This window comes from Scylla paramamosain, chromosome 36 (assembly GCF_035594125.1).
Source record: "Scylla paramamosain isolate STU-SP2022 chromosome 36, ASM3559412v1, whole genome shotgun sequence".
NCBI classification, from domain to species: Eukaryota; Metazoa; Arthropoda; class Malacostraca; order Decapoda; family Portunidae; genus Scylla; species Scylla paramamosain.
Window position 1 is genome coordinate 13,471,908 of NC_087186.1, and position 17,500 is coordinate 13,489,407.

The 17,500-nt window shown below is 42.4% G+C and overlaps 1 protein-coding gene across 1 annotated transcript in view; it reads right to left on the reverse strand.

Annotated features, from left to right (window-relative positions):
* The window catches only part of LOC135091031 (discoidin domain-containing receptor tyrosine kinase B-like), a 229,432-nt gene that overhangs the window by 20,328 nt on the left and 191,604 nt on the right, over nt 1-17,500 (reverse strand). The window contains exon 7 of the mRNA XM_063988350.1: nt 2,617-2,767. Coding sequence (XP_063844420.1) covers nt 2,617-2,767 — 151 coding nt within the window. The remainder of the gene's footprint in view (nt 1-2,616; nt 2,768-17,500) is intronic.

Genomic DNA, 17,500 nt, shown 5'->3' on the forward strand with positions numbered 1-17,500 from the left:
GGATTACACACACACACACACACACACACACACACACACACACACACACAGTCGCGTCCAAATGGTTCCTGAGCTCGCCTGCCAATCTGCCAAGCTGTCAACGCGGGGTTCGAACCTTGGCTGGCTGAGAATGCAATGCCTATCCATTACGCCTATCAGCAGCAGCGGGTTAATGAGTATTTTAGGACATTGTGGGAAATTTTTTGCGTTTTGGGAGATTTTGGAGAATTTTTGAAGATTCTGAGACATTTGTAGACATCTGGAGACATCTGGGATCTTTTAGGGATCTGGGAACATCTGGGACATTTTTAGAGCATTTTTGGAAATATTGCTACTTTTTTGGTAAATTATGGGATATTTTGAATATTTTTGGGATACTTTTGGGCATTTCAGGACACCTGGAGAAATTTTGGAAAATCTGGGACACACTGAGGCATCTTGGGACATCTTCGGGTATCTTGGAACGCCTTGAGTAATATTCTTCTCTCACTCTTCATGATCTATACATCTCTAATCTTAGAGGAAAATTTCTAATTGTATTTTTTTTTTTTGAGTTTTTAGAGGAAAATTTTTAATCACAAACATTTTAAAATATTTTGCACAGGTGCGGATCTTAGTTAAAAAAAAAAAAACATCCTGTAATTGAGAAATATTCCATTTTAATAATGTAGAAATCTTGTTAATTTGCCACTAGAGCCACTTAAAACACCCTTGAAACCCGTGTCACTTCAACTACAAGAGGCTTTTTGAATGTAGTGGAGGTGCAGCAGTGTTTTGAATGAAGGCATATGTATGTATCTCTGTGTTTTGTCCTATTTTTTTTTTTAGGTTGTCGATGTTTGTGTGTGGAGACTGAAAGGTTACAAAGTGCAAGCCTCAGGTGGTAGCATCCTTGGAGCCTTAGCCCCCCACCTGGCCAAGATTAATTAGCGTGGAGGGAACACCTGTGCTCCCTTTCACCTTGAGACGGGGAGAGATTAGGGAGGGAGAGAGAGAGAGAGAGAGAGAGAGAGAGAGAGAGAGAGAGAGAGAGAGAGAGAGAGAGAGAGAGAGAGAGAGAGAGAAGGGGGTAAGATGAGATAAAATGGAAGATTGTCAATATTCTCTCTCTCTCTCTCTCTCTCTCTCTCTCTCTCTCTCTCTCTCTCTCTCTCTCTCTCTCTCTCTCTCTCTCTCTAGAGGTTCTCCCTCTCACCATCACTTTTCTTCGTCCTCTTCCTCCTCCAGAACTCCTCTTGATTCTAGGAGAGAGGAAGGGAGGGGAGAGGAAAGGAGAAATAAAGGGGAGAGACAGAGAGAGGAGAAGGAAAGGGGAAATAGAATGGAAGAAGATGGTTTACCTACATTTTTTTTCTCTTTCTCTTATTCTCTTCTTCTTATTGTTATTGTTAATCCTCTTCCTCTTTCTTCTCCTCCTCCTCCTCTTCCTCTTCTTGTCTAATTAATGCATTTCCTTTTATTTTTTCCTGATTACCTTTTAATACAATTGTTTTCCTGTCACTATGCCTTTCATTTATACATATTTTTCCCTCCTCCTTAGTTTCCATGTTTCTTCTTCCTCCTCCTCCTCCTCCTCCTCCTCCTCCTCCTCCTCCTCCTCCTCCTCCACGTGACTTTTGTCCACTCTTTCCTCTCCTCACCTCTGATTATTGTCCTCCTCTTCTTATACCTCTTCCTTCTCCTCTTTGTCTCTCACATGTTTCCTTCTTCTCCTCTTCTTCCTCTTCTTTGTTGCCTCCTCTTATGCTCTTCCTTGTCTTTCTCTCCCTTTCTTCCTCTTTTCCTTTCATTTAAATAATATGTCTTCCTCCTTCACCTTATCTTCACTTTTATTTTCTTTTATTATTTTTTTAAAATTTTTCATTCTCTTTCTTCATTCATTCATAATTAGTTTTTTTTCCCACATTGGTTATATCTATTTCTTCAGTTTTATTATTTTTTTCCTCTAACTTTTTTTTTTCTTATTTGGTTTCGTAATTCTTTGTTTATTCATTCATTCATTCATTAATTCATTCGTTCACTGATTCGATGTAGGGTTCATTAAGTGACTGATTGACTGACAGCACTTAATGAATGACTGGCCCTTATCATGAGTCTCTCTCTCTCTCTCTCTCTCTCTCTCTCTCTCTCTCTCTCTCTCTCTCTCTCTCTCTCTCTCTCAATCATCGTGTAACTCATTCAAACTCTCTGATAATCACTAACTGCCTGCCTGACTGACTGACTGACGGATTAAATTCACTGATGAACTCCTTCCTCAGCCAAATTTGTGGATGACAATAACAGGCGGGATTAGTCAGGTGTGTCTTATACAGGGAGTGCCACGTGTAGGCGTATTGGCTTCTTGCACCAACCCTTATCTTATGTTATGATGCTGATGATGAGCTCTAAAAGAAGATTAGACAAACTGATGAAAGAAAATGGTAAAAAAACAGACAGGCATTCTTCATATAGAGACTTGCAGCATCCTTTATCTTCTTATGAGGTTTAAAAGAACAAACAAAATTACAGAAAAGAATGACAGGTAGAGAGTAAATAGGCATCCTTTATACACGGCTAGCCACGTGTAGGCCTAACCGATTCTAACACCTTCCCTTGGTTACGCTCTTCTGGCCTCACCTGTGTAGTTGCATCCAAACAGCTCCAGACGCAGACACACCACGCGCCTGTGGTGGCTGTAGGGTTGCAGACGGACCTTGGAAGCCAGCAGGGGGCGCGCCAGGCTGTTCTTCACCTCAGTGTAAGTGTCAGAGTTGCCCACGAGCAGAGTCTGAGGGGAGAAACATGTGGAGGCTTGACTTGATGTAACGTGTTGAGAATATGTGTTTTTTTTTGTTTTGTTTTTGGTGTTTGTGTTTTGTTGTCTAATCTGTTGTTTTTATTTGTGTTTCTGTGTGTTTGGCTGTCTGTCTGGTTGTTTATTTGTCTGTCTTTCTCTTTGTCAGTGTGTGTGTGTGTGTGTGTGTGTGTGTGTGTGTGTGTGTGTGTGTGTGTGTGTGTGTGTGTGTGTGTGTGTGTGTGTGTGTGTGTGTGTGTGTGTGTGTGTGTGTGTGTGTCCATAAACAGTTTAATTTTTTGTCCTTGTCCAGAGACCTCATATAGAAAAATAAATAAAAGAACAGTTTGGAATATAATGGTTGTGTGTGTGTGTGTGTGTGTGTGTGTGTGTGTGTGTGTGTGTGTGTGTGTGTGTGTGTGTGTGTGTGTGCGTGCGTGTGTGTGTAATTGGGTATTTATCTATCGTTTCAACAGAGCTGTTAAAATTAAAACAAATTCTCTTCAACATTTTTAGCCTCCTGTGAATGTTTGATGTCGTGTTTATGTACGTGTGTGTGTGTGTGTGTGTGTGTGTGTGTGTGTGTGTGTGTGTGTGTGTGTGTGTGTGTGTGTGTGTGTGTGTGTAATGAAATAGAAGGACCATTGACAATAAGATAAATAAAAAAGACCGAAAGAGGAGGAGAAAAGTAAAAAAAAAAGGAAGGAACGAGTAAAAAAAGAGAAGGGAAGAGAATAAGGGAGGTAAGGGGAGGGAAACTTAAGGAAAAAGAAAGATGGAAGGGGAAAATGTGCTGTCAGTGGAGGGAAATGTGAGGGAAGGTCGAGGGGAGGGAAAGTAGGGAATGACAAAGAGGAAATTTGGGGAGGGAAAAAATAGAGGGAAAAAATTATGCTGTTACAAGAGGGGAAAAAGGGGGGAGGAAGGAAGGAAGGAAGGACAGAGGGATGACTTTGGAGAGGGGGAATTAGGGAGGAAAAGGGGAGGAAAAATGTTTATTGGTGGAGGGCGAGAGAGAGAGAGAGAGAGAGAGAGAGAGAGAGAGAGAGAGAGAGAGAGAGAGAGAGAGAGAGAGAGAGAGAGAGAGAGAGAGAGAGAGAGAGAGAGACGGAGGGAAAGCAGAGACAGATAAATATTTTTCCCATAAAGTAAGGAAAACAAACCAAACCTAACCTAAATTAACCTAACTTAAACTAAACCTAACCTAACCTAACTTAAATTGAACTAACCTAACCTAACTTAACCTAAACTAACTTAAACTAAACCTAACCTAACCTAACTTAAATTGAACTAACCTAACTTAACCTAACCTAACAAACTAACCTAACCTAACTTAACCTATCCTAACCTAACCTAACTTAACCTAAACTAACTTAACCTAACCTAATTTAACCTAACCTAACCTAAACTAACTTAACCTAACCTAACTTAACCTAACCTAACTTAACCTAACCTAACTTTACTTAACCTAACCTAACCCAAACTAACTTAACCTAACCTAACCTAACTTAACCTAACTTAACCAAAACTAACGGAATCAAAACCTAACTTGACGTAGATGTGTATATCTGTCTATCTGTCCATCTACCTGTCTGTCTATCTATCCCTCTATCTCCCTGTCTATCTTAACAACAATTTTCAACACTTTTCCCTTATTCCAATTAAATTACATCACCCTATTAACTCCTATTTCTCCATCACTCCCATCATTCCTAAACTATTTAACAACATAATTTATCCTTCCTTCTCACACGTGCCCTTCCCTTCCCCCCCCCAGAGCCCCTCAGTGTCCAAACTTCATGGGGGAGGGGAAGGGGGAGTCACTCAGCCGGTTAATTAATGTTTCAAGACAGTGACTCCCAGTTTGAATCCCACGTCAGTCAAGGTGAGCTGACTAATTAATATCAGGTGTGTTTAATGGACGCCCTCATGAGACCCGACCAACGTGTGTGTGTGTGTGTGTGTGTGTGTGTGTGTGTGTGTGTGTGTGTGTGTGTGTATTCGTCATTTTTTCGTTTTCTTTCGTAATTAAGGAGTGCATTTAATTGCGAGAGAGAGAGAGAGAGAGAGAGAGAGAGAGAGAGAGAGAGAGAGAGAGAGAGAGAGAGAGAGAGAGAGAGAGAGAGAGAGAGAGAGAGAGAATCATACCAACAGACAGACAGAGATAGATAAACTGACTAATTAATTGACTGACCGAGAGAGAGAGAGAGAGAGAGAGAGAGAGAGAGAGAGAGAGAGAGAGAGAGAGAGAGAGAGAGAGAGAGAGAGAGAGAGAGAGAGAGAGAGAGAGAGAGAGAGAGAGAGAGAGATTCACACTTTAATTCAGTACAAACAAAACCTTCAAATTTTTCACGTAAAAAAATAACATTAATTTTTCAACATTTAATTACTCTTGCAAGGGGAGGAGGAGGAGGAGGAGGAGGAGGAGGAGGAGGAGGAGGAGAAGGAGGAGAAGAGGATAGGAAGGGTAGGGGAAGAAGATTAGGGAAGAGAAAGGAAAACGAGAGAAGAGGAGGAAGAAAAGGAGGCGGAAGAAGGAGAGGGGAAGAAAAGTGATAATAAAAGGGAATAAATGAAAATGGGGACTGAAAAAAAGATGAAAAGAAAACGAAAAAAAGAAAAAAAAAGAAAACAAGACAAAGGAAAAAAAATGTAGAGAATAAGAAACGGGGAAAAATAATGAAGAAATAAGGAAATGGAGGAAAGAAATAGAGAAAACATACACGAGACGGAAAATTAGGAGAGAAATGGAGGAAAAACAGGAAGGAGGAGGAGGAGGAGGAGGAGGAGGAGGAGGAGGAGGAGGAGGAGGAAAGCAAATAAGAAACGAAATGAACAACATAACAAAACCATAAACATTTGCCAACTTACCCCCTAGAGAGAGAGAGAGAGAGAGAGAGAGAGAGAGAGAGAGAGAGAGAGAGAGAGAGAGAGAGAGAGAGAGAGAGAGAGAGAGAGAGCACATTCCACTAACAAGCTGCATCATCGCTGCCAACAAGCACTTACAACTCTCTCTCTCTCTCTCTCTCTCTCTCTCTCTCTCTCTCTCTCTCTCTCTCTCTCTCTCTCTCTCTCTCTCTCCCATTACACGCTCCGGAACATTATATGGGTCTCTGTACATTCGCTTTCACTTATTGCTTTTACTTCTAAGGGGAGGGAGAGGGAGAGTGAGAGGGAGAGGGAGAGGGAGAGGGAGGGTCATAGGGAGGGACTGAAGAATGAGAAGGGGGAATGAAGAAAGGAAAGTGGGAAGGTAACAGACTATAAAGAGGAGGAGGAGGAGGAGGAGGAAGAGGAGGAGGAAGAGGAGGAGGAGGAAGAGGAAGAGGAGGAAGAGGAGGAGGGAGAGTGATTGATGACTTTTATGGAGAGTTGTGAACAGTAAGAGGAGGAGGAGGAGGAGGAGGAGGAGGAGGAGGAGGAGGAGGAGGAGGAGGAGGAGGAGGAGGAGGAGGAGGAGGAGGACGCAAAAATAACCACGAATCCATTTTCTGTAATATTACGAGGGGAGACTTAAGGAATGCAGAAAGGGAGAGCGAGGGAGGGTGGAAGAGAGAGAGAGAGAGAGAGAGAGAGGGAGAGTGAGAGGTGAGAGGGGAAAGGAATGGGATAGGGGAGGAAGGTAGAGATGAAATGGGTAATCCCCCGTGTTACTGTAATTTATGGGAGAGAGAGAGAGAGAGAGAGGGAGAGGGAGAGGGAGGGGGAGACACTGGGAGGGAAGGCAGAGAGAGAGAGGGAAGAAGAAACAAAGAGAGAAATGGGAGAGGAAGGAAAACAAGCACAAGGACGGAAGGAAGAGAGAGATGAAGAAGAGGAGAAAGGAAGAGAGGAAGGTAGAGAGAAATCGAAGAGGAAAAAAGGCAAACACAGGAAGCAGGAAAGATAAAGTGATAGAGAGAGAGAGAGAGAGAGAGAGAGAGAGAGAAGAGGAAAAGAAGACAGAGAGATAGAGGAGGATGTGAAACAGACATAGGAAAGGAAAAAGAGAGACAGAGAGAGACAGAGAGAGAGAGAGAAAGAGATGGAAAGAAAGAAAAACAAACATAAGAAGAAAAGATAGAAAAAAAGTGTAGAAAAAGAAACGAAAGAAGGATAAGACAAAGAACAAAAAACAAAAACAAAAAACACAAGAAATTAACAAAACAAGTCGCCTTTTCCATCCACATACACACCCGCACCTCAATCCCCCTCTCCCCCAACACACACACACACACACACACACACACACACACACACACACACACACACACACACACACACACACACACATACACACACACACGCCTTCGTCAGTAACAGCATTCAAGGGGCAGTTTTGCAGTGTTACCGTGTCATCAGAGGGTCGCCAGCTGGGGGTAAACAAGCCGTCAAGACCCAGGATCTGCTAATAACACTGTGTCCAAGCTGGTGACGTGTCGCGGTTTCATTAACGTCAGGAGGAGAAATAATACTAGTAATAATGAGTGTGGGGAAGAGAGAGAGAGAGAGAGAGAGAGAGAGAGAGAGAGAGAGAGAGAGAGAGAGAGAGAGAGAGAGAGAGAGAGAGAGAGAGAGAGAGAGAGAGAGAGAGAGAGAGAGAGAGAGAGAGAGAGAGAGAGAGAGAGAGAGAGAGAGAGAGAGAGAGAGAGAGAGAGAGAGAGAGAGAGAGAGAGAGAGAGAGAGAGAGAGAGAGAGAGAGAGAGAGAGAGAGAGAGAGAGAGAGAGAGAGAGAGAGAGAGAGAGAGAGAGAGAGAGAGATTTTTTCATCAATTCAAAAGGTAAACAAACAAAAAAAGGGCAAGATGGAAATAAAACAGAGAGAGAGAGAGAGAGAGAGAGAGAGAGAGAGAGAGAGAGAGAGAGAGAGAGAGAGAGAGAGAGAGAGAGAGAGCTAGGACACATATCACAACGCCTTCACCATACGCACGTGATCTGAGTTTAAATCGAGTTTGGAAATGAGAACTAGAGAGAGAGAGAGAGAGAGAGAGAGAGAGAGAGAGAGAGAGAGAGATGCCACACCCCCTCCCTTCTCCCCCAACGCGTGTTCCTTCGCGGGAAAAGATCAGCCCACGCCTGTAATAGCCCAGCTGACGCCCATAAAAGCGAGGCCATTTCAATGTTTTTGTCATTGCTACCAAGGGGGACGCGGCCACGAGGCGGTGTGTGGACAGGGCCGCGAGGAATACTGCTACTATTGCTGCTACTACTACTACTACTACTAATACTACTACTTTTACTACCATTATTGTTACTGCTACACCATCATTACTACTACTACTACTACTACTACTACTACTACAGTAACAACAACTACTGCTACTACTACAACTACTACTACTACTACTGACACAACATGAAAGTAGAAAGCCTCCTTCCTCCTCCTCCTCCTCCTCCTCCTCCTCCTCTTCGTCCTCCTCTCGATTCACTTTGTCCTCCTCCTCTTCCTCCTCCTCCTCGTTTTCTTTGCTGATTAAGTGCGGTCCATGTTCTCCTTTAATTCGGTTTGTTTTCCTCGTTTTCTTTGAAGGTTTGTTCTTTTCCCTTAGTGCCCCCTAAAATCTTTTCCTTTTTCTTCTTATCTTTTAAATTCTCAACTTTTTATTTTTACTTTCTTTTCCCATTATTTTTCCTTGAGAGAGAGAGAGAGAGAGAGAGAGAGAGAGAGAGAGAGAGAGAGAGAGAGAGAGAGAGAGAGAGAGAGAGAGAGAGAGAGAGAAAGGAAACATTTTGACACTAACGAGACATTTTTAATCATGAAGAGGAAATTGTGAAGACTCATAGGCACAGAGAGAGAGAGAGAGAGAGAGAGAGAGAGAGAGAGAGAGAGAGAGAGAGAGAGAGAGAGAGAGAGAGAGAGAGAGAGAGAGAGACTACGTTAATAACCTTGTGGCGAGAAAGAAAAAAAAACCCTACATTGAATTACAGAAAGTACAACAAAGATTACGAAAATTAATAATAAAAAGAGGAAAAGAAAAAGAGAAACGAGAGGAAAAATTAGGCCTGAGGAAAGAAAAGGAAAGAAAGCTCGTTAAGTAACTGATACAGACACTAAAATGAAAAGAAATCTAAATAAAAGTAATGATTAAAATAAAATACAATATTTGGAGGAATAATGAAGGAAGAAGACTGAAATAAAAGAGAGAAAAAAATTAATGTCTTCTTCCTTACAAAAAAAAAAAGTGGAAGTAGGAAAAAAAAATAAATAGATAAACTCCCCACAAAAAAAAACCGCTAATTTTGTTTAATTACGAAAAAAAAACTTAATTCTGAAGGTTAAGGGAAGTGTTTTGGAAATATTAATTAGCATGCAAGGAGAGAGGAGCAGGAAACATGCCTGACAATGGTGATAAAAAGTGTATAGGTGTTTATGAGAGTTTCCAAGGACGATCTTGATAATATTGACCTAAATTCTCGAGAGAGCTGGCAGAGGAAAGAATGTTTTAATGAACCTGGGAGAGGGAGAGAGAGGGAGAGGGAAAGGCAACGTGTAATAATGTAAAAATGTAAAAACTGGATGAAGGAAAGAATGAGGCGGAAAACTGAAGTAGAATAAACAAAACGAAATAGTGAAGAGATGCAGATATGAAAAAAAAGAAAAGAAAAAATCATCATTAATTTTTCACACGAATTTGTCAACAGTAAAAATCTTGTAATGTGTAATGATGTGAAAATGAAAAAAAGAAGAAGAAAAAAAGACTAGCTAGAGGAAATATTGAGGTTCTGAGGAAAGTGAAATAGAGTAAATAGAATAAGGTTGTGAAAAGATGCAGATTAAGAAGTGTTATTAATTTCTCACACAGATCAGTTAAGAGTAAAATCCTGAAGGTGTTATGATGAAAGAAAAAAAGAAAAGAAAACTGGACAGAGAAAAGATTGAGGGAGAAAATCGGGATAAAATAAACAAAACAGGATTAGGAAACAGTGTAGATGAAGAGGTCTTACTATATTCTTATACAAATTTGTTAACAGTAAAATAATGAATGAAAAAAAAAAATGAATAGGGCGAAGAGAGCGAAGGAAAACTGTTGGATGGAAAAATACTTGAAAACTGACACAAAATGAAATATAAAGATGAGCAAGTTTGTTAATAGTGAAATAACGTTAAGATGCAAAAGGCGAATGGGAAAAAGAGCGAAGGATAAATTACTAGAGAGGAAAATACTTGAAAATTGACATAAAACAAGATCACAAAGGGATGAAAATTTGTGGATAATGAAATAGTAATCACCTCACTGACATCGTTAGGTTAGGTTAGGTTAGGTTAGGTTAGGTTAGGTTAGGTTAGGTTTCGTTAGGTTAGGTTAGGTTAGTTAGGTTAGGTTAGGTTAGGTTAGGTTAGGTTAGGTTAGGTTTCCCTGGCAACGCTTGTGTGTCAAAAATAATCAATTTCTGACTGACTGAACACATAAACAACTTATGGAAAAAATATAAACAACAAGAATCTATAAACAATTTCTGGAAGGTGCAAACAATAAAAAAGCATCAATAATTTCTGGAACCGGTATGTAAAAAGTAAAAAAGAAGATAAATAAATAAATAAACAAACAGCAAGATACAAACAAGGTACAAAAAAACATTCTGGGAGATACAAACAATAAAAACAAACAATTCCTGGCACTTGTAAATAAAAACACAAATTCTGAAGAACACAAGCAACACAAAAACACACACAGCAGCCACAGCAAGACAAAACACGAAGAGAGAAAGCAGCCACACCACAAACACAACACAAGGACACACAAATTAACCTGCTCCCAGTCAATTAAATCTTCCAGGTAAGCAGGGAAGGTAGGAAGGTAAAGACCAGGTGTATTTACCTCAGGATATCCCGTAAGCTCTTGGAAAGATGCCATTTAAAGACCCCATTATGGAAAATTGAAAAGTTTCGAAGGAGGGGAAAGAAAAATGATAAAATTAGATAGAAAATTGGCTGGGAGATTATCTAAAGGGAAGAGAGAGAGAGAGAGAGAGAGAGAGAGAGAGAGAGAGAGAGAGAGAGAGAGAGAGAGAGAGAGAGAGAGAGAGAGAGAGAGAGAGAGAGAGAGAAGGAGAGAATGATGTTGAAGAGTTAAGAAATGATACACTGAAAAGTCTCTCTCTCTCTCTCTCTCTCTCTCTCTCTCTCTCTCTCTCTCTCTCTCTCTCTCTCTCTCTCTCTCTCTCTCTCTCCAACTCCTTTATGGATATATAGCACATAGAGGCAGTGATGGAGGAAGGGAGGGAGAGAGGAAGAGAAATGGAGGGAGAGGGAAGGGAGGTGAGGGAGAGTGAAGGGAGAGTGAAGGGAGGGTAGAGAACTATGCAACACCTATGACGAACGTGATTTGAAAGGCAACATGGGAAGTGTGTGACAGTCCCCTCTCTCTCTCTCTCTCTCTCTCTCTCTCTCTCTCTCTCTCTCTCTCTCTCTCTCTCTCTCTCTCTCTCTCTCTCTCTCTCACGGAAAAATGAGAACAGTATCCAATAGACTTTTCAATTTTGATGTCTGGTCAGTACCTCTCTCTCTCTCTCTCTCTCTCTCTCTCTCTCTCTCTCTCTCTCTCTCTCTCTCTCTCTCTCTCTCTCTCTCTCTCTCTCTCTGTGTGTGTGTGTGTATGTGTGTCTCCCTCCCTTCCTTCCTTCCTCTTTCCAATAACCATCCATTAAGTCAGTCAGTCAGTCAGTCAGTCAGTCAGTCAGTCAGTCAGTCAGTCAGACAGTGAAACAAACACTCATTCACTCACTAACCCACTCACCTACTCTGCCAGTCAGCCATTTAATCACATACTCACTCAGACAGCCAGTTACGTCCTTACTTAACCTGACACTGACTCATCCACTCATCCACTCATCCACTCATTCACTCTGTCACTTAACCAGCCATCCACTCAGTCAGTCAGTCAGTCACTCTTCCCCTCACTCAGCTAGTCAGTCAGTCAGTCAGTCACTCTTCCCCTCACTCAGCTAGTCAGTCAGTCAGTCAGTCACTCTTCCCCTCACTCAGCCAGTCAGTCACTCTTCCCCTCACTCAGTCAGTCAGTCACTCTTCCCCTCACTCAGTCAGTCAGTCAGTCACTCTTCCCCTCACTCAGCCAGTCAGTCACTCGTTCCCTCACCCATTCAGCCACGCAGCCACACAGTCATCCAATCAGTCAGGCAGTTCGCAACACGACGCCGCATCCCTGTTGCCTCTCCAGCAGCAGCAGCAGTAGCAGTGAGGGGAGGCGAAGGGAAGGCGAGCAATAAATATAAATATGCAAATGAGCGTGTAAAATTTATCCATCATGCGTCGTGTTCCTCTCCCTCTCTCTCTCTCTCTCTCTCTCTCTCTCTCTCTCTCTCTCTCTCTCTCTCTCTCTCTCTCTCTCTCTCTCTCTCTCTCTTGTTTTGTTTGTCTAACCGTGTCTCTAAGTGTTTGTTTGTCTGTCTGTTTGTCCGTCCGTCAATATCTTTCTGTTTATGTCTGTTTCAGTGTCTTTCCATGTCTGTCTGTCTGTCTGTCTGTCTGTCTGTCTGTCTGAATCTTTGAAAGTCTGTTTATTTTTCTGTTTATGCCTGTCTGTCTGTTCATATTTTCATCTACTCTGTCTTCCTGTCACTGCCTCTCACCCTGCCACACACACACACACACACACACACACACACACACACACACACACACACACACACACACACACACAACACTCAGCATGATCATCAGGTATGAATGGCGCCTCAATATCCTCTTGGGAATCAATTCAGAATCAATTGGGCGTCTTCGTATTATCATAATAATGTTATTACTGAAGACGGGAGAGAGGGAGAGGTAGGAAGGGAGAGAGGGAGAGGGAAAGGGAGGGAGAAAGGGAGAGAGGGAGGTGAATTTTATTGAGAGGAGGGAGGGAAGGGATAGAGGTAAGGGGGTGAAGGAAAGGGAGAGAAGGAGGGAAGGAAGGAGGGTTGGATATTACTCAAGAGAAGAAGGGAGGGAAAGAAGGAAGGAAGGGAGAAGAGGAGAAGCAAGGATATGAGGTAGAGAGGAGGGGAAGAGCTGAGTGTTAGAAAATGGAGAAGAAAAGGAAACGAGGAAACGAAAGGAGGGAGAGAAAAACATGTTGCTGGTGAGGAAGAAGGGAAGGAAGAGAGGAAGAGAAGGAGTGAGATGAAAACTGCTACAGAGATAAGGAAGGAAAGAAGGAAGAGGGAAGGAGGGAAAGAAAGGATAGGCGGATACATGTCAAGCTAAGCAGAGAAAGGACATTTGAAGGAGTGACAGGACTCAGTGAAGGAAAGGGTGAAGGAGAGGGGTGAAGGACAAAGGAACAAGCGAGAGGGGAGATATGAAAGGAAGAGGAGGGAAGGGAAGTGAGGGGGAACGAATGAGAGTAGAAACGTGAGGAGAAGGGAGAGGAGGAGAAAGAGGAAAGTGAGATTAAGGAAGGAGGAAGGAAAGTAAAGCTGAAAAGGAAACAAGGAAGAAGAAAATGAAGAGAAATAAAAAAAAACTGAAGAAAAGCTGCTGGAAAAATTGAAAAGTAGAAAAAAGAAAAAAGTAGGAAAAACGTAAAATAAGAGGGAAAAGAAGTGGAAAAGCAAGAAAAGTGTGGGAAAAGAACTGAACAAAAGTAGTAAAAAGTAGAAATGGAAAAAAAATAAAAGAAGAAACAAGTGACAGAGTGGAAACAAAAGCAGGGAAAAGTGGAAAAGTGGAACAGAGTGGAATAAAAAAACAGATAAAAAGGATAAAAGTGAAAAGAAATAAACAAAGGAAAACAAACAGGAAAATTTGAAAGTCATCACTAGCAGGGAGCCCAAAAATTTGCATTAACTTTCCACTCAATTTCTTTCTCTTTTCATCTCAGGTGTTTAAGTGGAAGACTGCTGCAGGGGGGACGGGGTGGGGGGGGGCAGGTAACAGAGAGGGAGAAGAGAGGGGGCAGGAAGACAGGGGATGGGAAGAGGAGGAGACGGGAAGAAATGTGACAGAGCAGATGGAGCTGGAAGAGAGGGGGCGGGAAAAGAGGACGGGAAGAGAGGGCGAGGGAGGAGTGAAAGGAGGTACTGGGCGGGAAGAGAGGCCCTCCCGTTTGTGTGAGTTTGGTCAGAAAATTTCACTTTTGGCAAATATCAACGAGTAATATTCTCTCTCTCTCTCTCTCTCTCTCTCTCTCTCTCTCTCTCTCTCTCTCTCTCTCTCTCTCTCTCTCTCTCTCTCATGCCTCTCTTCTTCCTCTTCTTGCTCCTCCTCCTTTCCTTCATCATCATCATCATCATCATCATCATCTTTTTTTCTCCTCTTCCTCCTCCGTCTTCTTCCCTCTCCTCCTCTTCCTCCAGTACTTTTCATGCCCTGATTTTCTCTCTCTCTCTCTCTCTCTCTCTCTCTCTGTCTCCCACTTTAAAAACTACCCAAACAAACCGAAACATTATGAGACGAAGTGAAAAACCCAATTACCACATTGAGAAACACGAGTAAACATCCTTATTCTTTCGTTCACTTTCCAACCCTTTCGCCAAAATCATGATCTGATGTATTTGTGTAGCGGACGCTGTACTGTGGCGAATGTTTGTGTGTTTTGCTGTATTTTGTATCGTAGAGAGAGAGAGAGAGAGAGAGAGAGGAAAGGGAGAGAGAGAGGGAGAGAGAGGGAAAGATTGAAGAGAGGTAGGAAAGAGAGGGAGTGAGGGACTGTAGAAGGAAAAAAATGGGAGAGAAAATAGTGAGACGGAGAGAGAAAATAGGAGGGAAAACAAGGTAGAAAAGGAAGGAAAGAGGCAAACAAAAATGGAAAGAAGATGGAAAGAGGAAAGCAAGAAAAGAAAGGACTAGGAGGAGGAGGAGGAGGGAGGAAAAGAAATTAAAGAGAGAGGGAAGGACTAGGGAAAGGGACACAGGGAGAGAGAAAAGGGAGTGAAGAGAGGAGAAAAGGTAAGGAGGAAAGAAGGGTAGGTGGGAGAAAGCAAATTAAGGAAGAAAAAGAGGAAGGAAAAGAAGGAAAAGAAGAGAATAAGGAGACAAAGAGAGAGTGAAGATAAAGGAGGGAAAAGAGGAAGGAAAAGAGAGAGAGAGAGAGAGAGAGAGAGAGAGAGAGAGAGAGAGAGAGAGAGAGAGAGAGAGAGAGAGAGAGAGAGAGAGAGAGAGAGAGAGAGAGAGAGAGAGAGAGAAAGCTACAGGTACAAGAGAAAACAAACAGATTTTATTGTGGTGTTTGGTGGTGGTGGTGGTGGTGGTGGTGGTGGTGGTGGTGGTGGTGGCGGCGGTGGTGGCGGTGGTGGTGGAGGCAAGGACAAACAGACTAATAAGTTAAACTGTTGTACCTTGTTCCGTAGACTAACGCACGTACACACACACACACACACACACACACACACACACACACACACACACACACACACACACACACACACACACACACACATTTTTTCCTCTCTCTCTCTCTCTCTCTCTCTCTCTCTCTCTCTCTCTCTCTCTCTCTCTCTCTCTCTCTCTCTCTCTCTCGTTGTGTAAATATTATAACAATTTTCATATTTGTTTATTTTTTATACCAACACCATTACGCTTCAGCAAATTTAGTTTATTTCTATTTTTTATGACTTTTATAACTTACCCCCTTCCCTCCTCCCCCATCACCCCCCTTCCCCTTACAAAAACAACAACAACCAAAAAAAAGTTAATGAAAGTGTATGTTTAGGCAAATTTTTCCAATGAATATGATTATGAACAAGGTGGGAATAATGCTGAATGAATGAAAAAAAGTGTGTCTTCCTGTGTGTGTGTGTGTGTGTGTGTGTGTGTGTGTGTGAATATATTACCTATACAAAAAATAGTAATGAATAATATTAGCCATACATCATTTTTTTTGTACACACACACACACACACACACACACACACACACACACACACACACACACACACCAGAGACTTGTTAGAGAGGTTTTCTGCTCCTATTTCCTCCTCCTCCTCCTCCTCCTCCTCCTCTTCCTCCTGCTCTTCCTCTTCCTCCTGTCTGTTCCAGTTCACTTTTTTTTTCTCTCTCTTTCTGAATTCTGAGACTATAAAATCTCTCTCTCTCTCTCTCTCTCTCTCTCTCTCTCTCTCTCTCTCTCTCTCTCTCTCTCTCTCTCTCTCTCTCTCTCTCTCTCTCTCTCTCTCTCTCTCTCTCTCTCAGCCATTAAGACAGACTCGGGATGATGTCAAGATATAATTTATTGGCCACTAAACCCTGGGACCTAGAGAGAGAGAGAGAGAGAGAGAGAGAGAGAGAGAGAGAGAGAGAGAGAGAGAGAGAGAGAGAGAGAGAGAGAGAGAGAGAGAGAGAGAGAGAGAGAGAGAGAGAGTTTCCATTATCTTTTCATGTCTTGGGAAAAATTGTCACTCTGTTTTACTTAATTTTAGAGAGAGTAGAGTAGAGAGAGAGCGAGCGAGCGAGCGAGCGAGAGAGAGAGAGAGAGAGAGAGAGAGAGAGAGAGAGAGAGAGAGAGAGAGAGAGAGAGAGAGAGAGAGAGAGAGAGAGTCATCTTATGTCTGTCCTAACTTCCTTCCTGACGAAGATCTCATAACCTTGTTTTCTCTCTCTCTCTCTCTCTCTCTCTCTCTCTCTCTCTCTCTCTCTCTCTCTCTCTCTCTCTCTCTCTCCCTCTCTCACCTGGACTCAATTTCCTTCGTTTTCTCTCATTATAAAGAAGCAGGTGCACTTAGTGGAGGGAAGGAGAGAGGGTAGAAGAGAAAGGGGGAGAGAGAGAGAGGAAGGGACAGGGGGGAGAGAAAATAGAAGGCAAGCAAGGAGGGAGGGAGGAAGGGAGCAAGAGAAAGTATAAAGCTTTGTTAAGTCAATAGAGAGCTTTAAAACTTAAGATAAACACTAGATTAAGAGAGGATCTGATGGAGGTCCTGAAGTGTCCCAAGGGATGCACAGGATATAACACGGGTGAGGCAGACAAGATCCTTAGTGTTATTAAATAGGATAGGACAAGAAGTAACGGGATCAAGTTTAATAAAGTTAGATTTTAAGAGGGACTAGAAGAAATCGGTTCAATAAAGTGGTGGCTGGATGGAATGGACTCAGTAATCAGGTTGTTAGTGGTGACTCAATAAGGTTTAAAAGGACTGGTTAGATTAGAGGAAAGGGATGATAGGAAGATGTACATAGGTGTGATTCATACAAGGACTGCCTCGTGTGGGGCTGATGGCTTCTTGCAGCTTCCCTTGTGTTATGTCCTTAGAGAGACAGAGACAGAGACAGAGAGAGAGACAGAGACAGAGAGAGAGAGAGAGAGAGAGAGAGAGAGAGAGAGAGAGAGAGAGAGAGAGAGAGAGAGAGAGAGAGAGAGAGAGATTTTAAACGCATTCTCTTCCTCCTCCTCCTCCTCCTCCTTCTTTTCCTCTTCCTATTCCTCCTTTTCAGTAACAGTAGTAGTAACAGCAACAATAGTAACAGTAGCAGTAACATTAGTAGCATCAGAACCAGTAGGAGCAGTAACAATAGTAGTAGTAGTAGTAATAGTAGTAGTAGTAGTAGTAGTAGTAGTAGTAGTAGTAGTAGTAGTAGTAGTAATAACCTAACTTGTTGCATCACGTCCCAGCGCCATCAAGAAGCGGAGAATGAAGTGTGCCATTACTTATCGCCCCCTGTTCACTATTGCTTCGCTCTCCCCCTGCTGTTTTCGCTCACCGCCGCGCCGCCCGGGACTTAGTGAACGTCCACAGGAGGGAAAAATGGCAAGTCTGTTTTATTTCCCCTGTTTTCCTTTGAGTTTCCATTTTATTTTATTTTTTTTTTGTATT